The 26,345-nt window shown below is 47.6% G+C and overlaps 1 protein-coding gene and 1 long non-coding RNA gene across 2 annotated transcripts in view; both read left to right on the top strand.

Annotated features, from left to right (window-relative positions):
* The first annotated feature begins 1,372 nt into the window (after nucleotides 1-1,372).
* On the top strand, nucleotides 1,373-4,498 carry LOC118172810. The gene is made up of 3 exons (XR_004753867.1): nucleotides 1,373-1,484; nucleotides 3,863-4,069; nucleotides 4,351-4,498. It is a non-coding gene; the product is annotated as an uncharacterized LOC118172810 (long non-coding RNA).
* A 9,645-nt stretch (nucleotides 4,499-14,143) lies between these two features.
* NECAB2 (N-terminal EF-hand calcium binding protein 2) overlaps nucleotides 14,144-26,345 on the top strand; it is a 59,172-nt gene continuing 46,970 nt past the window's right edge. Inside the window, exons 1-2 of the mRNA XM_035336991.1 lie at nucleotides 14,144-14,407; nucleotides 22,092-22,116. Coding sequence (XP_035192882.1) covers nucleotides 14,213-14,407; nucleotides 22,092-22,116 — 220 coding nt within the window. The 5' untranslated portion in view covers nucleotides 14,144-14,212. The remainder of the gene's footprint in view (nucleotides 14,408-22,091; nucleotides 22,117-26,345) is intronic.

Raw genomic sequence — 26,345 nt, 5'->3', positions numbered from 1 at the left:
ACAAGGATTTGAAGACTATCAACAAGATAAAAAAAAGAACTCTGGGGTTTTTGTTTATTTTGTTTAGTTTAGTTTTGTTTTTTAATAATTGTGCTGGTGAGCCCTTGTAGTCAAGGCTGGTGTGTTTTAAACAAACACACTTGCGGGTGTGGCAGAAATGACTGTACAAGTCTGAACCCAGGTACCTCATTGTGCAATTTGCTTTGTACCAACAAACTTACTGCTTCGACTTTTTGCTTTGGTGGAGGACTTAGAAGATGTTGGAGCATGTTCGTTGTGAGCTTTTCCTTTTTAGAAGGGCCCACTTCTTTAAAAAGAGTCACCTTATATATACATGGATTGAAATTATGTCAGTTGAATAGTCTTGGGGCCTCCACTTTCTGGCCACGTTTCTGTCTTTCATCGAGTACAGGACTAAATCCAGCCACGTCCTGGCCAGACCGCTCTGTTTAAAAGGTCTGTAGAGCATTAGGACAGATGGCAAGCCCGACGACTGCGTAAGTCTCGGACTTACCGAGATCCTTAGGGAGTGGTTGGACTATTGCAGATCGTGGTGGCTTGGAAGAAGCCGCATTATTTCCCAGCTGTGCAGGCCACCAGCCAGAGCACCGCTGATCACTGCGGCTCAGCTGACAGCTGCTGGGGTTGTGCTAAGCTGTGTGCCATGGGGGTGGGCATGGGACAGAGCACAGGGGGCTCTGCTAGCACGAGGGGTTTCAAGCTGGAGCCAAGCCTGCCTCTGACTTGCAGGACTCTGAAGCAAACCATGAGGGTAAAAGCAAGCTCCCGGCTAGAGAGTGGCCAAGTGAGGAATAAGAGAAGGGAAAGCAAATTTTGTTATTATTATTTTGCTGTCGTTGAGCAAGTCCTGCCTCCTGCCAGAGCCACGAAATCTGCGCAGATCTGCTGTGCAGGAGGAGTTGCCTTGCTCTGGGAACAAGCCCTGAGGACCAAACCTGGATCCTTGCAGAGCTCAGAGGCAGAGAAATTCTTCTCCAAGTGAGAAGCAAAACGCCTCGGGGCATTTTGCCACATGAACGTGCCCTCCTGCTCCATACAGACACCCACCTTGCCCAGAGCCCCACTAGCATAGAGGAGAGGGGCTGCACAGACATCTTCCCTGACCTTTCTGCAAATGAAGCAGCGTGGATTTCGTTTTCCAGCTGATTTTTGCAGTCATGACTTGAAAGCGCTGCTGTCGGCTCTGATTTTACGGCCATGTTGGAGCAGAGGGAAAGGGGGGGGAACCCTGAGACAGGCAGCACGCACGGGGAGTGTGACCCTGCTCAGTAACTGGCACTGCCGCCAGCCAGGGAACCCTGCCTGCGAGGTGAAAGCACTGTTTATTTAAGATATTTCCCCCACAGGTGAATTTCCACATCTCGGGCTCGCTGGAAAGGGGCTGGTGAAATAACCGCAGGAGCCACCTTTGGGAAGCGGGACACATCTGGGCCGCTTGGTTGCAGCCCAGTGACCTGCGGCAGGTAAATACAGGCTGCGGTGTCAGAGCAGGGCCAGGTCAGGGGGATTTGCAGGGTGAAATAGTGGTTAAAGGCGAGCTGGGGGTGGTGAGGTGCTGCAATAGGTCTGGAAAGGGGTTGCAAGGGTGTAAAGTTACTGCTGGCGGCAAGCTGTGGATTTTAGGGTATTAATATTGGGTAAGGCTCCAAGCTGGGGCCGCACTTTTATAGCCCACTGAGCACTTTGCCAGGGAGGCAAACATAGAGCAGAGGACAAGGAAAGGGCAGGATGAAATCACTCCTTTAATGGCAACGAAATAGAAAACTGGTGAACCAGGAGAGCTGGGCTTTTTTAGGAGACCACAGGCACAGTTTTGGGCCTAAAACATTCATTTCTTTTGGAGAGCTGGCCCAGCAGAACAAACCTCATTTGCAACTTGGCATTAATACCCCAGTATCCAGTGTTACCGTAACTTGAAGTCAGCAGAGGTCTCAGCGGGACGGATAGCTTTCAAGGCTCGTGAACTGACCCATATATCTTTCAGCTGAAAAAGCCAGGAACTTGTAAGTCAGGAAGAAAAATATATAAAAAAAAATCCTGGCTGTTCTTCTAGGGTAATAACTGGACTTTACAATTTAAACGTGCTGGGAGTACCAGTTTCATCCTGTCCCTTGCAGCCACTGGGGCATCCATGTTCAGCATCCCCTTGCTTTTATTAGATCCTAATATTTAAATTGAAATATTTATTACCATTTGTTACCCCAGAAAAACACCAAATTCAGCCAATCCCTTGCAGGACCATCCTGTCTGGGGACCAAAGAGGATACAGGGGCTATGCTCTCTCATTTAGCAAGGAGAAAATGGAAAGAAAAGGTGCACGAGGGGCATCATGACAGGTCAAACAGGGCTGGAGGAGGTGGGGGGAGAGATTTGTCTTCCCATTTGCTGTGAAATTTGGCTGGGCCAGGCAGTAACGCTCTGCTCACCCTGCCTGGCAGCTGGAGGTCTTTGGAAATAGAGGCAAAAAGCAAAGGCAGCAGCTGCCCTCATGCCTCAGGACTGCTGGCTTGCAGGGGGAGGATTTGCCTTTTGGCCTTGCAGGTGTAGGGCATCTTTCACGCTCCTTTGGGCTGAAAAACCCCTGATGTTGCATCTCAGAGGCAGCAGGAGAGGTTTTGCCTCGCTCTGCCGGGCAGGGGCATTGCCCCCAGCGCGAGGTGCTTGGGGTTGCACGAGGGATGTTGCTGCCCTTGCAGGGCTGCAAAAAAAAACGGGACAGTGAGCCAAACTGCACAAAGATAACTTATCGGTGTTGTTTCTAAGCAAATATGAACTGGTGGCAAGTTTATACCATGTGAATCCCTTGTGCTGTGCAGCTGCGTTTTATTTTCTTTTTGGTAATTATTTATTTTAATCTGCTCATTGGGATGCCAGGGCTGGATTTGCTGCTCTATCAAACCACAGCCTGGGAAATGAGGTGGCTGCAGCAGATGCTGATGTGCTGTAGCTCAAGGCTAAGGGGATTTTGTGGCTGATGCTTTCTGCACAGCTTGGCAGGGCGATGCACGCCCCGGGCACCACTTGCATGTTCCTCTGTGCCTGATCGCCTCTTTGGGGCTGAACCTTGCACAGCCACCATGGAGTGTGCCATTTCTGTACAGCCTCTAGCCAGAAGTCACTTAAAAATAGCTCATGTCCACAAGCTTCCCCTGATTGTAAGCCCAAATGTTGCAATCAAAGTTTTCCTTGAGCCCTTTCCAGCACCTGTTTGCCAAACTCCTCTTTGCAGGGGCTGCTCTATCGGCTTTCCTGTAAAGGCTGCCCTCATCACAGCATCTCTGGCATCTGCCCAGGGAATTAAGGTGACTAATGAGTAATGAGGCACAGGAGCTGGGAGAGCGAATTGTTTGGTATGAATGGATTACACGTGATTCACACCACCCCAAGTGACCTGACTGCAAAAACGCCACATCCCCCATACTGCACTTTTGCAAAGTTTGAACAAAAGGGATTTCTCACAAGTGTGAACAACTTGGCAAGCAGTTTTGCCGCCTGGAATACAACTGAGCTGGCTTAGGAAGCCAAATTAAGGCAACATGTTAAACCAGGCACCAGGAAATACAGTGACCTGATCAAATGTATTATAGTAAGAAGAATACAGCTCAGTGCTTTCCCACCTGGAAAATACAGCTTTAAAGTACTCCCTCTGTCATACACAGAGATGGAAGTAAGAATTTTCAGAAATTTTCCAATAGCAATGGAGGCAGAAAGCAGTGTTTAATCAGGGATTTATGCCAGAGCCGCAGTCGCAGTGTTCTGACATTGTGGGAAATGCTGTGACCTCTGGGATTTTGGAGTGGACTTTCAGTTCCCATTTTTTGGCTAACATTTCCCCTTCCAGATTCGTGTTTTGCCAGAACTGGTTTCTTGCCTACATAATCCTGTTTTTGATGAAACCATGTTTTTAAGAAGCAAAGAAAGTCCCCAGTGAGTGGTGCTGAGTCCGCTCATGGCTGTGGTTCCCCAGGGGCATGCCAGACAGCAGGCAGCCCCACAGGAACGGCAAAGCCTCCATCTGATCTGCTGCCTCTCTCCAACAACAGACCTGGTGAGCGAATTTGCAGAAAGCATTTCCCCTTTTTCAATAAATTTTTCAGCAAACTTCCCCAAATTTGGCTGGCATTGCCCCACAAGGGAAAACGGAAATCCCAAATTTATAATGCTTCAAAGGGATGCTGTGGGGCAGGTGGCTGACTTCTGCTCCTGATTTCCCAGGGCACTCCATAGAGGTGGTGGGTTTTAGGTGCACAGAGGTGAGCTGCTATGAGCCAGCCCTTTCATCACCCCTTGGTTTCTATCCTATCAACACAAACCCTTATTCTTTTAAAGAAAGGAGCACAGAGAGCGATGTGGATCTCCAGCACTCCCCATGCGTGATCCTCTCGGCTTGGCAAAAGGCAGCCCAAGGCCACTCCGAGGAGCTCTGGACGGACGAACATGCCATTATGTACTTCGTGTGGCTGTCATCTGGAGGCTGACATAACTAAGTTCCTGTTCCTGAAAATATAACTACACATAAATAAACTGTTTTCAGGAAGGTGCAGAAGCAAGTGTCTGAGAAAAAGATAAAGCTCTATAAACAAACACTGTTTGCCTGCTGTAGTACTCCAAAGGTCTCATCTACTGAATAATCTGGATATGACATCACTGGAGAGCTGGACGAGACCTGGCAAAATGAAATGTTCTCACCCTGAAACAAAGGCGACCAAATCCAAGGGCTTGGAACCAGCTCGTTCCCAGGCTGCCTGGCCCTTGTGACCTTCCTTGCTCTCTGTTACATCCATTTCCAACATTATTTTTTTTTCTTCCCCTGCCTTTAAACAATGTAATGGATTCTCCTCCATCTGAATTTCGGGAAATGGCTCACTGGAGAGGAAGCACCACGGCTCTGCTGGAGCAGATTCCTGCCTGCAAGCCGAGCGTGCACGAGAAAATGATGGGGCTTTGAAAGCAATCGCCAGCTGGAACAACACGTTGCTGCTCCTGTCGAATGTCATCACGGATGAACTGTCTTTCCCCCTGAAATCATGTGAGTAGTCCCAATGGTCTTTGGATAGGGCACTGATAAAGGAAATGGAAAAGCACAGGAAAAAAGTGCTCATTCTGCTAGGAACAGAGTGTCTGAGCCCCAGATCCTCCTTCTTTCCAGGGCTAGGAAGGACCAATGGCTCCTGCCTGCTGAAGACACTAACTTTAAGCACTTTCCATACAGAAATATAATTTCCATTTTCCTCTGATCCCCTAACACTCAGATTTATTGGGATAATATTTCATAAATCATTTACTTTGAGGTTTATATTTGATGGAAAAAGCCCAGCCAGAATGGTTGTGGCTAAAGATGTGCGTTCAAGAAAACACATGGGAGAGGTGAATGGGAATGTCTCTGCTGAGATGGGATATTTCATTTTTTAACCAGTAATGTGTTATTCGTATTTCTAGTGCTCCTTGCTCTTCCCCAGAAATGCACTGCTGCTTCCAGACACCAGAACCGAGGTCGTCTTGGTCCCCACAAACCAGGGCTGGTCCAAGGCAGCAGATGATGGGGACATTTTATCAGTGATAAAAGTGATAGGACAAGGAGTAATGGCTTTAAACTAAAAGGGTAGATTTAGATTAGATGTAAGGAATAAATTCTTTACTCCGAGGGTGGTGAGGCACTGGCACAGGTTGCCCAGAGGAGCTGTGGATGCCCCATCCCTGGAGGTGTTCAGGGCCAGGCTGGATGGGGCTGTGGGCAGCCTGGTGTGGTGGGAGGTGTCCCTGCCCATGGCAGGGGGTTGGAATTAGATGATCCTTAAGGCCCCTTCCAACCCAAACCATTCCGTGATTCTATCATGGGATGGATCCTGCAAATCATACGACTGGGTTCTTCCATTTCATGATGGGTAACAGCAGGTTCTTGCTGATGGAAATTCGGCATCACTCAGGTTTGAGATCAGAGCATAGCTATTCATGCACTGGAGACGTGGTTTGCTGGCAATGGTTACCTCATGCTGACAGCCTTTAATTTAATAAATTAAAAACAGGCTGCCTGAACACATAACGGTGGAGACTCGACAGGCTCTCTTTCTCAGTGCCATTTCTCAGCTCAAATCTTCTTGTTCTTCCCAAGCTCTCACAGGGCTCTTGTCTTCAGCTGTGGTTTGCAACAACTTTGAATATGTATCAAGTCATTCCCCTTGCCGTCCCCAAACATCTTTCTCCTGAGGCATTTTATCACGCCCCGAAACCACTATCTGAACATGGTTTATTTTTATTTTTTTTTTCTTTTCTGATTGCTCTTAAAATAATAAATGGGAATTACATTTTCAATCAACAGTCCACCCTAGGAAATCTGACTGCCGGACAAGTTTGGCTTTGAAATCCTTACAAGGCAACAGGTAGCAGCCACCCTGCCTGATAAGAAGGTGCTGACGTATCGTAGAGGTAGAGCAGCTCAGCAAGCAGGAGGTTCACAGTGGGGAGATGAAGGAAAGCCTTCAAAAGTGTAAAAGGCCAAAAGAGGATGAGCCTGGATCAAATGAGCTGTTTGAGCAAATGTCCTCAGAGTTTCATCATAGGTGGGCTGGGGGATTTTAGGGGTGCTGGTGTGTCCCATCTGGTCCTGCAGCAGCTGAACACTCTCTGAAGGCTGTTTCCATCTACAGTGAGATTATTACAGTGAGCTGGGAAACAACCTTGCTTTTTCTTAAAAATGCATTTTCCTACGGCTGCCCAACCTCCCCTCCCCAGCCCTAGGGAAGGGCTCAAGCTGGTCCCTGCTACATTTTCAACCTTTTTTTTCACACACCTTTTTTCTTTTCAGCTCTTCTCTCCATTTCTGTGAGAAACAAAGTTGTGTTTTTGCAGTAGAGAATTATTTTTCTTTATTCCAAGGTAGTTGTGTAGTCATAATAAGGAGAAATGCTAAGTAGGAAAGGGGACAGTAGAAGGCCTCACTGTTTGAAAAGAAGGTAGAAGCTTTTAGATGTAGAGCTTAGGGATATGGTTTAGTGGGGACTGTTAGTGTTAGGTCAGAGGTTGGACTTGATGATCTTGAGGTCTCTTCCAACCTAGAAATTCTGTGATTCTGTGAAGCTTGAGAAAAAGAGGATGAGCAGTGTGAGAACAGTAAAACAAAGATCACAAGTTCTCAAAACATAAGAAAGGAGAAATTAAAGGGTTGAAAAAAAAGAAAAATTGTACATATATGGGATAGAGGAGCGTCGAGTAGCTTGTGAACCTGTAGTACTCAGCCAATGAGGAAACAGGGGAGGTGATCAGGTGTCGGGTAATAGGGAAAAAAAGGTTATGATTTGTTTACTAAAATGTGCTCCTGGTTGACAGGACGCCCGCCATTGCAATTGCGAATAAAATAAGCTTCACAGAAGATCCTGTCTGAAGAAAATTATCTGAGATTTTTCTCACATTTCTGCTGCTCTGAACTTCACTTCTGTGGTGCTTTTACTTGGGTGGGCAGCTGAGCTCCACCTCAGCCACTCTCTCACTCCCCCTCCTCAAAGGGAAAGGGGGAGAAAAATACAATGCAAAGGGCTCAGGGGTTGAGATAAGGATGGGGAGATCGCTCAACAATTATCGTGACAGGCAAAACAGATTCAGAGTAGGGAGATAGTAAGATTTATTGCCTATTACTAACAAGCTAGAGAAGTGAGAAACGAAAGAAACCAAAATGCTTTCTCCCCATTCCACCTCCTCCCCCTGGGCGGCACAGGGGAATGGGTGAATAGGGGTTATGGTCAGTTTATAGCACTTTGTCTCCACTGCTCCTTCTTGGTCACTCTTGTCCCCTGTGCTGTAGGGTCCCTCCCACGGGATGCAGTCCTTGCCGAACTGATCCGGCGTGGGCTTCCCACAGGCAGCAGGTCTTCAAGAACTGCTCCAGATATGGGTCCATACCACAGGGTCCATCCCCCAGGAGCAAACTGCTCCTACTTGGGTCCCCCACAGGCAGCAGCTCCCCCCAGACCCCTTGCTCCTGTGTGGGCTCCTCTCCACAGGCTGCAGCTCCGTCGGTGCAGGTCCACCTGCTCCACTGTGCTCTCCTCCATGGGCTGCAGCGTGGAACCCTGCTCCACCGTGGTACTCCATGGGCTGCAGGGGGACATCCTGCTTCACCATGGTCCTCACCACAGGCCGCAGGGGACTTCTGCTCTGGCGCCTGGAGCACCTCTCTCCCTTCTTTCCTCCTCCTTCACTGACCTTGGTGCCTGCAGAGCTGTTTCTCACTCCTCTCACTCTCCCACCTGCTGTGTAGCAGCATTTTTTTTCCCATTCTTAACTCTCACAGAGGCACAAACAACATCACTTATTGGCTCAGCTCTGGTCAGCAGCAGGATCCTTACCTAACATGGGGTAGCTTCTAGATTCTTCTTACAGAAGCCACCCATATAGTCCCCTGCTACCAAAACCTTGTCATGTAAACCCACTACAACTTCCATAATGCTTATTCAGCACGGGGCATAGGTGAAAAGCCTTGAGCTAATTCAGGCAGTGTGTTTACTGATCCCCTGCCGAGGGCAGTGGAGTCCCCATCCCTGGAGGTATTTAAGAGACGTGTGGATGTCGCTAGGTGTTGTGTGGTTTAGTGCTGGGTCTCGGTAGGCCAGGTTGGCCTCATGATCTAGGAGGTCTTTTGTAACCTCTCTGATGCCGTAATTCCGTGTTTCTATTGCTGCCTATTTACACAGGCTGGGACCGTGCACGCCAGGCCTGCCAGCTTACCTCAGTGGCACAACTGGAAACTGAAAAACTTCCTGAAGTGAGCTCATACTTTTGTTTCAGCAAAGATTAAAAGAAATCCTTGTTTATCTATTGAAGGAACAGCCCCAGTTACAGCCTCCTAGCCATATCTAATCTGCCTGTCGGTGGTGGAGGGCACTGCCCATGCTTCTAGAAAGGTTGATGCTGGTCCTGGGCCAGACTCTGACTGAAACATGTTGTATGGGGAGCTGTGTTCAGGACCTTGTCGTGTGAGCCACCATGAGAGACCGAGCACAGGTAGCCAGTCTCTCAGAAGGAGGATGGACACATGATGATTTTATGCTGTTGTAACCCCAAAAGTCATCCAGAGAACCTCCTCTTGGCAGGTGGGACCAGAAAAGCACTGGGCTATTCTGTTAGCCAAGCTTTTTGTATTTTGTTTTAAAATTCAGTACTTTCTGCAGCCTGCTAGAGCACTGATGTCTCCAGCAGGGGTTGTAAGAGACAGTTTTGCTATCAGGGTTGTTGTGATTGCCAGCCTGGAGGTTGCCAGCACCAAAGAACATGAATAAGAGCCATAAACAAGGGCTGGAAAAGGGAATAAGGAATGGTTTAGTAGGACAGCACCACCCCTATGGCTATCCAAAAATAATAATAAAAAAGGTTCAAAAGGAATGACCAACTTGCTGGTACAAAAGGCAGTCACCTCCCATGAAAGCATCAAGTCTGTCTCATTTTGTTTTTACAAGTTTGAGACAAATAGCTAGAAATGCTTCACAGGCATCAAGGACACACGGTGAGATGGGGAGCGTTGCACTGAGAATCTGTGTGCTGGAGGTCAAATGGGTTTTAAGGTTATGATGAGCTTCTGGAGTCACTTGTTATAAACCTAGAGACAAAGGTGAAATATTACATCTTCTGTGCACTGGGGAATTCCCTCTAAAATTCCCCAGAGATGAAGGGAATCTCTTTATCCCTTTGGAGTTATAAATTATTTATTTATTTATTTATGTGGTTTGTTTTGTGTCTTTTTTCCATGATCTTCCAGAAGCTTTGTAGAGCTGATGGCTGCACACATTGATCCAGCAGCAGGAGCAGCCAGCCGGGCTTTGCCAAGATGTACCCAGTGTTTGCAGGGAAGTGATGTGGAGATGTTCACTGCCAGGATTTTTGGGCATCACGTTATGTAATTACCTGGGCATGGGCTGTGCAGACACGTCTTCAAGGAGATTACCAGATGTCTTGCAAAAACCAAAGCACCAATCTAGACTTGCACAGGGTGGGAAAGCTGTCAGGGCAGGTTTTTCCAGGAAATAGTTTGGGGCTTCTGAAGATGTGACTCAAACCCTAATTAAAAGCATAAAAGCCTGTGTACATGAGACAGGGTGGAGCTGGCAGTGGGGTCAGAGCTGGGATCCCATGATTTGGCCAACAGAGGGTGACAGCAGTGGGTTGGGAGCATGGGCAGGTGACAGCAGAAAATGTCATTTTTCAGGGGCCTGAAGTTATTTACAAACTTGTACCAATTTTGTCTATATCTATGTTTTTAATAAGTTTCCAAAAAAGAGAAGGAAATATCACATTAAAAATATTGTTTTATTTAATTAAAAACTCCTTTGGTTTTTGAAACATGAGCATATTTTTCCTTCTTTTTTTTAAAAAAAAAAGAAAAAAAATTATTTTTCCTTTGGAAAAGTTAGACCTGCCCTCAAATAAAAACAAAATGAGCTCTGAAAGCATAAACAATCTGCAAAAAGAAGTGAAGCTTTTGGCTGCGGGTTGCACATAGTGCCTGGGGCCAGCCCAGAAGAACTGGAAGCACTGGGTCACCCTAACCTGCAACTACCCTCATTTCTATCTTGGTTTTAAGCCCATCCAATTTTTTGTTGTTGATGATGCTGATTTCTGTCCTCCTCACCCCTCCCCATGCCAAAAAGTGGGTTCTTTGCCCAAATCCCATGCAGCCAAAGCAGGCTTCTGAAACACGGAGAGCCACAGAGGAAAGTTTCATTGCTGCCCAGCTCGGTGGGCTCCTGTCCGTGTCCGTCATGAGCAGCTCAACACTGCAGGGATGGACACACGGCCTCTGCAGGAGCACAGCTCCCTCTCATGACTGCAAAGTACACCAGCACTGCGATGAATATTATACTAAATCTTCAGCGAGGTGGGTTGACTGCTACCCCCGTATGTCAGCCAGCGATGCTCTGACTTTGTATCGCTGCAAGATGGTTTTCAGAAATTTCATCGTCCACCTGCCCCAGTTGTGGGTGTCTCAGATTAACCTCAGAAATATCTTATTTCTCAGGAGTAGCCCCACCTGCATTGCCCAAGCAGCTTTAATGTGCGAGTTTGGGTACAAATAATTTGGATGGAAGTGCAATGAGATGAGTTTCTTCTGCTCTTTGGCCACCTCCACCATCAGAAGTCACTTTCAGCTACTGCTGGATTTGTGCTGAGCTTTGGGATGATCCTGAAACAGCTCTGGGAAGAGGAAGGTGGGCACTGCAAACGAGGACACGGATCTCCCATCGCCAGCTGCATTGCCCCATGTGCGATTAGGGCTGGGGAAAGATCCTAAAACTGCCCCCATGGAGACTTTTTGTTGCTGCATGGACATAAAAATCCAAGAAAAGGTGCCTCATCCCATCCCAGTGTGTGCAGCATCAGTGCTCAGCACTAGATGTCCTTGCGGTGCCATGCAAGGATGTGACAGAGGGGATCCTTATCGACGGATTGGGGGTCACTTAGTGTGGATGCTGCTAAATATTTCAAGAGCAGCCCTTTGGGGTGGGAAATTCATATCTGCCACACAGGCCTGTTGATGTCTTGTGGTGAAACCCATTAAAATACATGGATTACATTAAAATGATGTACATTAACGGGTTTATGTTGCGCTTGGGACAGGCTAGAAAACACATAAGGTCAGTTATAGAGAGGTAATAATTTATTTGGATGTAATAACTCCAACTGGTTTTTTAATTGGTGTTCATGACCACACACAGACAGTAAACAGTAAAGCTATCAATTTTGAAGTCCACAATCCTTGTTTTTCTGCTTTTTCTGCTGTTATATACGATCCCATATCAGGTGTAACAGGCATGAGAAGCAGGAGGTAACTTTGAAAGATCATCAAGAATGGATTCGTTTTTTCCAAGGGTTTTTGATAGTTCTGGCATAAAGTACATGTTGATGGGAAAATATTTTGTTCTGCTTGATGTGAATGTTATTATAAGTAATAAACCTGTAGGAATAATGCTGAAACATTTATTGCCTACAATGAAACAATTACAGGCTCTAGCAAGTCAGTGGCCTGCAAATTTAAGCAAGGGCAATTAGTTTTGCTGTTAAATGCTAATTTTCTCAATTACCAGAGTAACAAAGCTGTGTAATGCTCCCTTAATACTCAAAGCAGTGGGGAAAAAAAAAAAAAAAGAGAGAGAGAAGAAAGAAAGAAAGAAAGAAAAAGACTGATTTATTTCACAGCCCCCTACTGCTCAGCTGCAGGCTTCTTGCCTTCCTGCTAGAAATCCTCTTTGTTTGTCTGCATCCCTTCACCTTGAAATAACAACAAAAAAAAGAGCAATGTATTTTGAAATATAATGTACAAATATATTTGAAATTTAAATGAAATTATTGGTTTTTACATTTTTTTTTCTTATGGTGGTAATTATCTGTACTGTTCTGGAGAAACACCCCGAGGAGTCTGGGATATGAGAAATAGGATCTCCTGGTGCTGCAGGAATTTCATTCAACCATGAGGTTAGTCCAGATAATGTATGTATTTTATATAATTTAAGAAGCTTCCCAGAGTTCTGTGGCTTGTCTTTGGGAGTAACACTGGCACAACCTGAGCTCCTGCACTGTGTTTGGGCTCCACCTGCAGCAACCTGGTGCCTTGAATGGTCTGAGCAAATTCTCAATAAATAAATAAATTCTTCAAGCTTATCCCATCTCTTGGAATAAATCCAGCAGTTTCCCATCTCAGCTGCTGCACTGGTCCTGTTGCAGGAGGTGATATCTGAGTGAGAGCAGTGCTTTGGAAGAGTTTATTGGGTTGTTTGGTTTCTATGGTCACGAGCATTTCTGTGTCATAAAGGTTCACATTTCCATTGCACTGTGGTCTTATCGATGCTCTGCACTCACCATAAATCAGTTCAGAGGCTAAAAGAGCATCTCAGTCTCCAGCTTTGTGCCTGGACCTTTGCAGGGTGGGCAGCGCTGCTCTGCTGAGCTCCCTCCAGAGCAGCAGGGTCGTTGCTTCCCCCTCCCACTATGGAGCAGCTAGATCGAGCCCACTCCAGCAGTCATTAGGGCCGGTTAGTAAGTCACAGCTGATATTTTGCACTGAGCGAGGCTGTGGGATGTGCCAGCTGGAAGGTTTTAATTACCTAAAACTCCCCGTGGTGCAGAGAGGGGTAGGGGGAAAGGCAGGATCCAAAAGGGGGTGAAAGCTGCTTGTACACAGGGGTCTGGCATGGCCTCTGGTCCTGTCTTGGACCTTCTTTTAGAGAAGTCCCTGCATGTGCCAGGTGGCTTCCAGTCTGGAGCTTTGCCAGCACGCTCTGCCAGGACTTACTGGTGCTTTCTGCCCTCACTTCTCTCCACCTGTTCCTCTGCCCCCACCAGCACCTCGAGCCCTAGCACTTGTGTGCCTGGGCTTGTGGCTGACTTCCCCCTGCTCTGAGTGGCTGAAAAGTCTCCTGTCTAGATCCACTTAAGAAGAAAAATGAGAATTTAAATGAGGTAGAGCTGGGTTTGACGTTAACGAGAAATGATTTGGGTGAAAGCAGAGAAACAGCCCCGGACTTCCAAGCCGAGTTACGAATCTTCATGGCAAAGAGCAGTCTGCTGCAGCTCAAACTGGGGGGAACCTGGGTGAAGAGGGGGAGATGAAGTGATCAAGTGGCATTTTGGTAGGGGGGTTTCTTGGCTGAAAGAGGGGATCTTGACCTGTGCATGTGAACGCACGTGTATCACTATCACAGTGAATATCCTCCTAGTATGGAGTTGTGGGGTTAACATCTTTGTCCAGCTGAGTGCCATGGGTAGATCTGTAGCCATAAATGCTGCAATAGCCAAGATGATTCATTCTATAGGGGCTTTTTGGGGTATGGGGTCGGGGGCACATTTTATTTGCCAGCAAGACTTTTTAGGTCTGCTCTCCTTACAAAGAGCTGCTAAAATTTAGGCGGGATACAGCCATGCTGTAAGAACACTCCTTTTAGCCTAATAATAATAATAATAATAATAATAATAATAAAACACCTAAAAGGATGCTTTGCGTTGGGGAAGAGGTGATGGCTGTAGGGAGATGGGGTGACCTCCCCCACCCCCAAATTCCCCCCCTCTTCGGGCAGGGCAGGGCGAGGAGCGGGGAGCCCGCCCCCGCCCGCGGTGCGGAGGAGGGGGAGGAGGAGGAGGAGGAGGAGGAGGAGGAGGAGGAGGAGGAGGAGGAGGGAGTCCCGGCTCCGGCATGAGGCCGGGCTGAGCGATGTGCGAGCAGGCAGCGCGGTCGTGCCGGGCCGGCGTGCACAGGCTGCTGCGCAAACCTCCGCCGGCGCTGCGCGGGCTGGACGGGCTCCTGCGCTGGGTGGTGGCCAGGATGAGCGACAAAGGCGTCGCCGACAGGGAGCTGCTCACCCCCGGAGCCGCTTCGCAGAGGAAGGGCACCTCCGTCATCCTCGATGTGAGTGCTCCTGCAGCCCCTCGGCTCGGGGGAGGGGGTATTTGCCCAGCCACCTGCATCCCACATCGCCGCCGCTGTCCCTTACCCCAAGTCCTGCTGCATCCCCCCCCCCCCCCCCCCCCGCCGGCTCCGGAGTCCCCTTTGCATGGACCCTGCAACCCCTAGCTCGGCTTGGGCATGGGAGTGCACATCCACCTGCATCCCCCCATCCTCCCCGGCTGGATCCTGCACCCCAAAGACCGATTTGGCATCAGGGTTGTTCCCTGGGTCCCACATCCCCGGCTGGTTAGAGATGTGGGGTGCATCCCGCATCCCCTTGCCCTGTACACCTTGGGATGATTAGGGATAGGGAGAGCCTTGGTCCTTCATCTCCTGGGACCAGCAAGGAGTCCTGCACCCCATTTCCCAGGTCCTGCACCCCATTATCTGGGTCCTGCACCCCCGATCTGGCTGGGCTTGGGGTCCTACATCCATTTCCCTGGCTCCTGCACTCCGTGAACAGCTTGGGATTGGGGATCAGGTTTATTCTCCAGGTCCTGCACCCCGTGGGCTGGCTGAGGATGGGGGTGAAGCCCAAATCCCGTAACCCCTTGCTGTGCATCCCCCACATTAATAGGGTCTGGGGACGCATGCTGGGTCCTGCACCCTCCATTCTCTCTGAGCATGGGGGTGCGCCCCGGGTCTTGCATCCTCTTTCCCTGGTCCTGCAGCCCCTGGGCCACCTGGGGATGTACCCTGGGTCCTTAATCTTGGTGTTAGCTCAACCAGATGGGGATGCAGGACTCCAGATCCTACAAATGCCCCCAGTCTTGCAGCAGGAATCCCCTAGGCTTACTCGACATGGGATACACCCCAGTTCCTGCACCCCAGTGCCCAGCGGGGCTGCAGCATGGTCCCAGCTGCCTGCAAGGGACTCAGACCCAGGGCTCCCCTTCCTAGGTCTGGGGGTTCACTGGGGGGTGCCTGGTGCCTCTGCTGTGATATTTATGGACTTTCTGATCTGGGGGCTAATGAGGTTATTTGCACAAAAATAAATTAGGAGAATTAGGTAGAATCAACTGGAGCGCAATGGAGTAATTACACAGCCTTTCTGACTGCAGCATCTAGTAATTAAACACAGGCACCCTCGGCTTTGCTGTTCCCTAGCTTTAAAAATAAAATGTAGTGAATGTAAAAATAAGCCGCCGAGGCATGGGCTGTAGTAAAAGACAACTCATGCTCTCCCCCAGCCCCTCAGCATTAGGCAGGTGCAGCTCTGCCAGGTGAGCCCTTGGTGCTTTCTCAGCAATTCACCAAGTCCTTTTCTGCATCCCCAGCATGGGCTGGCAAGGCTGAACCTCATTACACATGTGACAGGCATTTTGGTTCCCTGAATGAACCGATTTGAGTGTTTCTTGAGCTGCCAAAAGCAGCTCGGAGAGCAGAGCCTGATGGATGGCTGTGCTGGTGAAACGGGGCTGGGTGGCTGCAGGCTGGAGGGAAATTCTACTGCAAGGAGAAGCTGAAAGGAGATATGTAACTAATACCCTTTGGGTCTTCTATGGGAGCTTTTTTTCCTCCTCCTGTCCTGAGATTGCTGAAATCTTATACCAATGTGGGCTTCCGAGCATGAATGCAATGGGGAAGCAACATTAGCTTTATACCTAGAGACTCCTGAGTTAGCACCGTATTTCCAGCAAAATGGTATTTTAGCTGTTTAACTTTACTTTCTTTAAATAGATTTTTTGTTTGTTTTGTTTTGCTTGTTTTACACTTTGAGGTTTGAGCTGAGAAAATGACCCATAAACTTTTGGGAAGGTTTAACCATTGGCAGTATTAGTTCAATAAGTTCCTGAGCCTTTTTCCCATTCACAATGGGACTCAGAGCCCCTTTACACCTGCTGAAAGTAGAAATGGCTGCTGGAAGGGTAAGGTTTGAGGTTTCTTTCTTTTTCCTTCTCCTCCCTTAGATCCCGTTTCTCCCTTTTCTTCTGTTACAATAGAAACTGCAATTTAAGCTGTGCCTTTATTGTAACAGGCTCTTCAAACACACCATGAGAGCTTGCTTTAATACATAGAGTTAACAACCTGGGGAATGTGCATTTAGGTTAATTTTCACACGTTAGCAGGAAAGTAACAAAGATCATCCTTGAACCATCAGGGATGAGAGCAGATTTTTCCAATTAACCCGTTCCTGCTCCTGTGCTGTGTGGATGTGCTCGGGACGCAGTGGGTCCCAGCTCGAGGGCTGGAGTAAAGACCTGGGAGATTCTGTGTTTAATCAGCATCCACATCAGCTGGGGATGCTCTGCAGGTGGATCCTCAGGGCTGGGTAAGGTGGATTAAGCTTGGGTTTGGTTATGAAGTGGGTAAGATGGCTCTGATGCTAGTGGTACATTTGTCACTCCTTCCTCATCTGGTCCAGCTTTCTTTTGGCCTGAGCATCCCCAGATAATTTGTTCTGATTCCTCTGGGCCATGGGGGAGACTGATGTTCAGTGGGAAGTTTCCTGCTCCTTCTGCACCAAAGAAGCAGAAGTGGGATGTTGTGGGGTGAAAGCCAGGGCTGAGGAAGAAGTAAATAGAAGGAGAGGGTCTGATGTCTTCTGCCATCAGCTTGGAGGATGAATCCTAGCTTAGGGCTACTTCAGCATTTTTCTTTTGCTTGTATCCTTTCAGGTGAATGTTTAAAAATAAAAAAAATAAAAAATTAATAATTCAGCTCAAAGTCATAGATTTCCAAGTGTAAAAAAATAGCTAAAACTGCAAACTAACAAAAGCCTGGTAACAAACTAATGGAGAAGATAATTTAAGTCCTCAGCACTTCCTAAAACAGGCAGCAAGTAAAACCAGAAGTGGCAGATGCTCTTCAAGGGTGGTGGTGGGTGAAGCTGAGGTTGTGTTTAGTGGGGAGCTCATACAGTGTCCCTGGGTCTGTCCCCATCCCAGTCCCACCCATGGGTGTCCCTGGGTGTTAGCATCCCACATCAGGATCGCATGTGGCTGCCCAATCCACAAGAACCAAGTGCTCTGGATTTGCAGCGTGCGGTTTGCTGTGGATTACTGGGGTCTGTCCCCAGCTTCTGAGACGAGACAACAGTAATGCTGTGGTCTGCACCGGCTTTCTGGGCTGCTTGAAGACGTCCTCCATGGGCTCTGAGCTTCTTTCCTGCTTCATGAGGACAAAACCCCTTTTGAAAGGAAGCTGACATTGCCATGGTGCTACTCGTGCCACCGTGACTACACGTGGGTTTTTCTAGTCCAGAACAAATCTGCAAATATCCTAAGACTGATAAAATGGAAAACATGGGTTGGAGGTTGGAAAAACCTGTATCAGATCTTATTTGCTGTGTGCAAATGCGTATACATGTAATATAGAGCTGAGGTTTTCAGCTCCCAAGACGTGGGAAACGTCTAGACATATTGCTGTCTGGGAGTACTTCAGTTCTTATTTACCGACTGCTCTTACTGATCTCTTCCTGCCTTTCCTGTGGAAACCAGCACTGGTACCAGCGTGACCTACAGCAGGTGTCAGGGCTGGGCAGCAGCACCAAGCTGCCCCTTCTGATTTCTGCTGGAAAGAGCTCAAGTACCCCGTGGCTTTGCCAACAGTGACTGAATGTCTTGTGGCCAGCACTTTTAGGTTTCAATTTAAAAGCCGCTGAGGAAAGCAGTGCCATTGCTTTCAGGTCAGGTGAAGCTATTTCTTAGAGAGGTTCACTGAGGACTAATTCTGACCCTCATTTGTCCCCTTCTTTATCCAGCAAGGTCATAAAGACCACTTCAAACCCAGCTCTCTTCTTGTGCCCTCACTTACATAGCCAGAGCTGTTTTGCACTTCGGCCCCATTAGAGGTGTTTGGATAGTACCTACCAAGAATTTAGCTTGTGCCAGGTGTGTGTTTCCAGATGTAGACCCCCAAATTGGCACTGTTTTCCAACTGTTTTGTCAGTGTTGCCATTTCCAGTGCAGCCCCAACCATTAAAGCCACCATAGCCATGTGAATCCTTTCTTAAACACCTCCTGTTTTGGGTTTTTAAGGTTGACTCACTCTCCTTCTGTCCTCATTTACCTTCTCACTTCCCCAAGTGAAGCAGGCAGGCTGTACAAGCTCTTTGTTTCCTCCCCTCCTCTCCAACGTCCCTATGTGAGGTCCTTGCTCCGAAATCCTCCCCTGGAGCAGGGCTGGCCAGGCTCTGCACCGGCAGATAGCTCGCTGCAAGGGCTGTAATTGTGCACAGAAGTTCACCCTTGCCATCCTAGCATGAGATGGAGCCACACCGGGGGCTGGGTTTTTGCAGAAGTTGCATCCAGTGCTGGATATCTGATAACATCAGCTGCAGCTCCTGCCCCTCTCTTGCACCCTTGATTTATGCAGCTAGGTGGGAAACACAAAGGAGGAGGTAAGAGGGAGAAGTGAAAATGGTGTTAGCTGCTTCTTGTGGATGTAAAAAAGCCTATGAGCAACACAGAGGCTGTTGGAGAGGGATTTCCTTCCATGAAGATATAAAACTTTGCCTCAGCTCTGAATGAGGCATCAAGACCTGTAGGGAAGGGAACAGAAAGGAAGAACAGGGGTGTGGGAGCATGTTGAAAAAATTAATCAGGCTTTTACATCTCTCTGGGTGTCTGGATGCTCTCTCATCCATAGGCTTTCCTTACCCAGGAGGTTTGAATCCTGTTTGTCCTCGGTTCTGCATTGAGATTATCAGGGAAAACAAAATTCTAGCTCAGCTGCACTCTTTATTTTAAATCAACAGCATATTAACCTGCTAAAGGAATAATAAACTCTACAAACCCTGTAATAATTCCTGGGCTTGTTAGGGGAGTGCCTGTGTGTGAATTTAATAAAATTGCCAAGAAAACCTCCCTCAAGTAGCCTCCAGTGTAGCTTTTTCTAATCCAAGAGCTCGGAGAAGGCAGAGCTGAATGTTTAAATTTGAAACCATCAATTTTACTGCAAGTTTATTATTACTGCCAGCAGTTTGAATTGCTTACTTCTGCCAGATATCTGCAGTAGCCATTTGAGAGCACAGCAGAAATAAGGACAGCCATAGGAAGTCTTGAAAGACACTGCTGCCTCAGAGTAACATAGGGTTTCTATCCATCTAAACAGCTCGTAAATGGACCAAGCATGCTGTAGACAAAACTGCATGCATTGCAGGAGTATATATAAATCCTATAACATGGGGTTAATCCAGCCCACGTTGTGGGATTCCTCACCGTGCCATTTAGCTTGTGCTCTAGAAGCCTTGCTTAATAGGTCTAGAGCAGGGCTGATGGGGAGATGCCCGGTGTAGTAGATTTGGGACTGGATCATTTCTCGTTGACCACCTGCAAGCATTACCCTGGTGATGGGAGAACGGGGGGTGATGGAGCAGAAAGAGCATCCTGGGCCAGGCTCAGCGGTGCGGCAGCTCCTCCACTGAGTCTGAATGACTTTATTGCTGGGCAAAAAGCAGCACCAATGGGGTCACCGGGTGCTGCTGCCTGCTTTAGTTTTGCCGTTTAGTGTAAATCCCATGTCTTCACAGAAGGAACATTTTTGGCAGCACCAACCAACTATCACAGAGCGCATTATGTCTCTATCGGCCTCCCGATGCTCATTCATACCTTGATGCTGCCTGCCTGTGTTGACAGATGGCTTTGTCTTAAATTGCTTTCTCTGCTCATGTCCTGTTTTAATTTTTGTGTATGTAAAGTTTTCATAGTCCAATTAATTTGGAAGAATAAGTCTTGTTCATTAACAGTAAAAGCTAAACATCTTGGTCCTGTACATAAAGCTTGGTAGCTGATGTGGTCCTCCCTTAGCACATTTGGCCATGAAATCTTGGTGCTTTTGCCTTAGATATAATTCAGCACATCCAACTTCCAGCCAGGCTGATTCCCTCCTGGTAGACAATTTATATATATCTATATCTATTTATCTATATTTTTTTCCCTCTTTCTCCAAGAGTTTATTGCGAGGTTGGTGGCTCCACAGGACACAGCACCATGGGTTGATCTGTTCTCCCACTTTAAGCTGTGTTTTACTTTTGTTCTTGCTTTCCTTTTCTCCCTCTGGCTGTTGTGCTTAGTGGGGTGGTGATCTCCCACAGCACCTTAAAATAGACGTTGCTGCTTCTGTGTTAGAATTTATGTAATGCCTTTGTCTCCGAGCAGTGGGAACAGTAACAAAAGGATGTGGCGATGAAATAGAAAACCCTGAAATAATCAGCATCCTGAAAGCAAAGTGCCTTGTCTGGAGGCGTTCACTGGGAGTGAGGAAATGGGGTGTCCACGCCTGGAGAAGAGGAATGTTTCATAGTCTAGGCAGGGCATAGTGCTCATGGCTGAGTGATGTGTGCCAAAACCCTGGGAATGCCCGAGGTTCTGCTTGTCCAGCCCTAAAGAAGGATTCTTTATTCTTCCATCCCATAGACAAGCCATGACTGGTCCTTCAAATCCCATATCTAATCTTAATGAGGCCCATAAGCATGGGGACAGATAGGATTTTCCCCCTGGACTTCTAGCTGTTCTCAGAAATGGGCAGCCCAAGAGCTTTGGTGGCAAGCCCTAATCCCTGTAGGGCTCTTAGGGCTCTCCTGAAGGCTGGCACCCAGCTGCTTCCACCACGTGCCTCAAGCAGAGGGCATTTGCTCCTGCCCAAGTGTGCCAGAAAGTACAGCTTCGACTTTGCCATGTTCAGCCTAGGACTTCTGGCAAAAGAATGATTAATGTTGCTTAATTAAACCATACTTGTTTGACTAGCACACTTTGCAATGCAATTTGTCTCTTGGGTTTCTTGTGCACAGCAGTTTCTTCTCTGGCTTTTTTTTTTTTGGAGTGATTCTATGACCCAGAAAAGAAGAGATTGCATTTTACGGCTGCTTCTGATCTGTCCTGCTGGTGCTTTTATTCCCTCTGCAGGGAATTTTCTTTGTGCAGCCAAAATCTCTGCTCTGGCTCAAATTAATAGGGTCAGGTCTGAAGAGATGATGATAAAGTTTTCCCTTTTCCGTCCAGTTTATGAGCATCTTAATTTTTCGGTAATTTACGGCCAAGCTTGCACTAGCAGCCATTTTTAGCAGCAGCCTCTAAGATCTCAGCCCTTGCACAAGGCTTTTGCTGTTAATCGCATTGTGTCAGGGGACTCGTCCTAAGATTAGACTAGTCAGAAACGCAGCAGTTGTTTTGCTGTCTCCTTCCCTGGCAAATTCCACTGTACTACACCTTCTTGCAGGTTTTCCTTCTGAAAAGTCTGTCTGGTTCCTCTCTCTGGGCTGTTCCTCCACACAGTAGTTTTAAGCCTAATCTCCTTCTCATGCAGGAAACTTGCTTAAAATAAATAAATAAAAGCCAGGTAAATAATTTGAGAAGTGCAGAACTGTGACACTTGGTTTAAGAGACATTACTGATGCTAGAGAAATTGGCTGCACTGCTGGTGTCACTCTGTGTGTGTGTTGGACCCATGCTTTTGGCTTTCTTCTGCAAAGGGGTTGGGAAATAAATGAGCTGCTGGAGCACCCGCTGATCATTTCCAAAGGTGACCATGCCAGTACTGTCCCCAGCTGGTGGCTGACCATTGTATGGGGCCAGGGGCTGGGTCTTGGGAGGGGTGGGCTCCACAAAGCATCTGAGATGGCTTGGGGGGGCTTAACTGCAACCCTGAACCCTTCCAGCTGACCCACATAGTGAACACCCCTCTCTCTCTCTTTCAATTCTAGATTTTCAGAAGAGCTGACAAAAATGGTAAGTCTGAATGTTCACGTTTTGCATTTTTTTCCATTTAACTTCTATCATTATTACTTTTTTTTTTTTTTTTTTTTTTTTTTTTTTTCCCCCCCCAGATGGTAACATCCAACTGTTTAAATGCCGTTCAGTTTCCTGGGTCTGACACTGATGCCGTTTAAGCTTTGGAAGAGATTTTGTCATTTCTTTGGCTGAGGTATTCTTAGAGCAGACGTGATACTAGTGTGCAAGTCTGTGTGGTGGTATCTGCCAAATTTGGGGCAGCTTTACAAGCCTAAAAAGAACATTAAAAAAAAAAAAAATCACAGCTAAGTGATAAGTGAGGATCCTTCTCTTTGTAATCTTGGAGTAGCTTTGTAAAATGGACCTAACCTGTGAGTATTTGTAGTTTGGTTCCTGTTGGACTGGGCACACACATCAAGGGGCAACATGCATTGATGTTTATTTTGGCTTATACCTGTTGAAACCTGAACAACTTTGCTGAAGCCTGGTATTGCCCTAGGATGGGGAATAGCACAGAGATGTCTGGGATCGAGAAAGGAGAGAGTGGGTCTGCTCTGAGATAACATGGTTACAGGAGGAACAGGCAGTGGGGTCCTATTCCACCCTGTGTGGCTCCTAGCTAAACCCTAAGGCTCTGTCTATATTCTTTCCCTCTTGCAAAATGAGAAAATCAAATAGCATCAAGACCGTGTGTGTTTGCAGAGGGGCATGTGGGAGGCTGTGCAAGGAGCACGGAGGGGAGCAGGGTTTTTCCCCTTCCAGATTTACACAGGAGACACTCAATTTCAGAAAGAGCTGGTGAGGGCTATCACTGCCACTGCCCTGTGAGCAGTCACTGCCCTGCCACCACGATAAGATCCTGAAATGTATTACTTGACTAAGCTGAGCAATAACGCAGTACAAGGAGATGCTGATGGGGGCTGGCATGGGGGTAGCACCCTAAGTGATGCTTGCAGGGAAAAATGAACTTCTGCTCTTGCCACCCACACTGCCGTACTTCACGGCCTCCAGAGCACTTAACTGTTGCAGTGATTTATTACTGGAATAAAAAATAATAAAAGTGTTACTCTACTGAACACAGCTCAAAAGGATGCATCTTAACATACTGGTCTTGATGCAGTTATTTCCAGTGGCTGCTTTTCAAACTCAGCCAAACAATGCTGTGCTTTTATTTTAGACACAGTTCAATTTATAACAGCTGTGATAGGACTGGAGAACCAGAACTCAGAGTGCAATGCTTTGTCTTGGCTCTTTTACCAAGGCAAAGAAGGACGAGGTACCCGGATGCTTCTCCCTTTGTAAGGGTTCAAGCAAGTGAACTGTAGATAACAGGAGGGATTGCTCAGGCTGTGTGGGGAAGGCAGACAGCGAGCTACTCCGATGCAGCCTGGCACTTAAAAGCATTTTCTTGTCCTGCTCATCCGACCGGAGGAAGTCTGAATTTGGGTAAAGAGGCAGAGATTAGCACCCCAGAGCCGACCCTGGGGAGTCCATCAGCTACCCTCAGCACCGAAATGCCTCTCCCTGGTGACTTGAATGGGCTGCCCTGCCCAGCAGATGTACCCACTGCCACTTTTTGGCAGGTTTTCCCCATGTAAACCCACGTGTGGAGCAATGGAGCCTGCACAAGTGGCGAGACAGCTTTGGTAATAAGCATTTCACACAACAGGACAAAAACAAACAAACAAAAAAAAAAACAGAAAAAAAAAAAAAAAAACGTGACTACTTCCCTTGATTTACAGCTTATTGCTTGCCAGCTGTAACATCTGCTGCAGAAATATGGGGCACACCGTGTAGTGAAGAACTTCTGGCTCAGCAGGGAGATGTGGTTTTGGGGGTGCCAAGCATCCAAGCATCTGTTCACCCCAACACGGGTACTCCCCTGGGCGCCATTTGCCTGAGCATCGGACAGGGATGCTTGTGTGGCTCAGAAATGGAGCATTTCTTGTCTAGATCACAAAATATTAAAACAACTATGGGTCTCCAGTGACGTATCTGCCGCCTGGTCACTGTTAGTGCTGTGGGTGTAACGGGGGTGGGATGATGTCCCAGCACCCACAGTCACCTTGCTGTGGTCTGCAGCCTTCTCTCGCTGCCATTGTAAGCCTCCCTGGGACTGGCTGATGCCAGAGGCATTTCCCACCTTAGTATATTAAAAATAAATAAATGTTGAGCTCAGAGGTGCATTAGGCATTGCAATGTGGTCTGGGGAGGTTGCTCAGGTTCTGGGGAGCCCACCTCGTGCTCCATCAGCTCCAGCATCACAGCTGGATGCACAGAGTCAGTGTCTAGAAGATGAAGACATGCAAACAGCTAGTAGGAAAGAAGAAAGTGGCATTAAAATGAATAATTTAAACATGTAATATTAATGTGTGACATGTCCCCACCTTACAAGGGTGTTTCAAGGAGAGAGATGTTAAACGTGATACATTCCTGTGCTGTTCACTAAGCCAGGTGATCTCTGAGGAAGGAGTTTTCTGTATCTTGGCTTCTATTCCCCTTCCTTTCGGTGCAGTCAGCTTCCAGCTTCATTGCAGACCAACAGAGTGTGGTTCTCCCGATGGAGAGAGGCCAGCAGGATATACCATTTCCTTTCCATGACCTGCTGTCACCACATAGTCTCAATTCAGGTGGCAGCCCTATCCCTGCACTGGCTCCTCAAGGTGAGGAGCCAGCACCTGCCACTCCTGGTGCCAGGCTTTGGCAGCTGCTCTCATTAGCTTACCTCTTGGCAACGGGGCTTGCTGCACTCTGTAATTAGCCCAGCATGTTCCTCCACAGCCTTCGGGGGTCATGGCTCCCTGCAGACACCCCTCCAGCACCCCGTGGCTTGCAGCAGCTGCTGCAGCAGGCGTGCAGGAATATTTCCCTCCCTGTGCCCTCCTTGTAAACCCTGGCTCAGAGGTTTCCAGAGGCAGCAGTAATCTTTGTGTTTTGTATCCCTAGGGATAGCCTTTTCATGACTTCCTCTGACATCCTCACCTTTAATTTATTGAGTTTTTGAAACTCAGCCTCTTTATTGCTTTACCATTTACAGCTCTGAGGATCAATGGGATCATCAGCTGGCTGCTTTCATGTCCCACCACAGGCTGCCCATGTGACATACGCAGACTTCTGCTGAAAAAATGAAAGTCTTGCGCTTTTAGGTTTTTCTCTGAATCCCAGGAAGGGGCCATGAGCTCTAGACAGGCTGCAAAAAAAAACAAAAACTCCCAGGTTATTGAAATACCATACCCTGTTATTGGGCTTCGGCTGCCTCCACACCTGCGGAGGCTCTTGTCTAGCGAGGACTTTGCTCCCTTTAATTAACCATCTGTGACAGATCATTAGCAAGCACCATGTGACAGCAGCACCCCAGGGAGGGAACTCCCAGGGTAGGCAGTGCTGGCAGCTTCATCCTAAAGCAGCAGCTTTTGCTTTCCTCAGTTGTGCTAAAGTTGCTCTTGGAGACGAGACCTATAGAAATAGTAGGAAATAGCTCAGCTTTTGCCTTCTGCTTTAACTGCAGCAACTTATTTAACTCTCACCATCCAGAGATGCCTAAAGGGTTGGCTCAAGTGCAAAGCTGCTGTGGTGCCCTCAGGTGAGGGTCTTTGCAGAGCTATGGCCCTGCTGGTGCATACTGCTGGTCCTGACAGCAGTGTGCAATGAGTTTTGGGTGCCCAGCTATGCTGCTGAGTTTGCTCCCATCTGCAGAACAAAAAAGATTTGCTCCATAACTGCCTCTCCAGTTGAAATTGCAATATAGAAGTTCCCATGCTGCTCCTTTGCATTATAGGCTTAAGGAGTTTTATTTTACTTGTGCAGCCTCCTACAGTCAGGAGGTCTTGCATTTGGAAGTCTTTTCAGTGTCTTGATGGTTTTCAGTCTGGTAAAAGCGGTGTGTGTGTGTGGTGTTAATGCAACATGGCTAGTTCAGGCATGGTAATTATGGAGCCTGGCCATGTGAACCCAGAGCTTCTCCCCCCTCTTCTTCCTTCCAAAACTCTTTGGCATAAATTGTTAATTCATGTAAAATAGGATGTTCCTGGTGCAAGATGCTAAAACATATTATCGTTCCTGCCGTGTTTAGGTACTTGTACAAAGGTGATTTCACTCAGTGCCTACATGTACTGGGAGACCTCTAAGGAAGCAGCTCTTGCTCACTGAAGGACATCTTCGTCTCCTGCCCTAGAGGAGGACTGAGACTCTGTGATGAATACGAGTTGTCCCCAACCTTTTCCCCA

The sequence above is a fragment of the Oxyura jamaicensis genome, chromosome 11 (genome assembly GCF_011077185.1).
Source record: "Oxyura jamaicensis isolate SHBP4307 breed ruddy duck chromosome 11, BPBGC_Ojam_1.0, whole genome shotgun sequence".
NCBI lineage: Eukaryota > Metazoa > Chordata > Aves > Anseriformes > Anatidae > Oxyura > Oxyura jamaicensis.
Note: the sequence above shows the minus strand (reverse complement) of the source record. Positions and strands in the feature narration are given on the sequence as shown.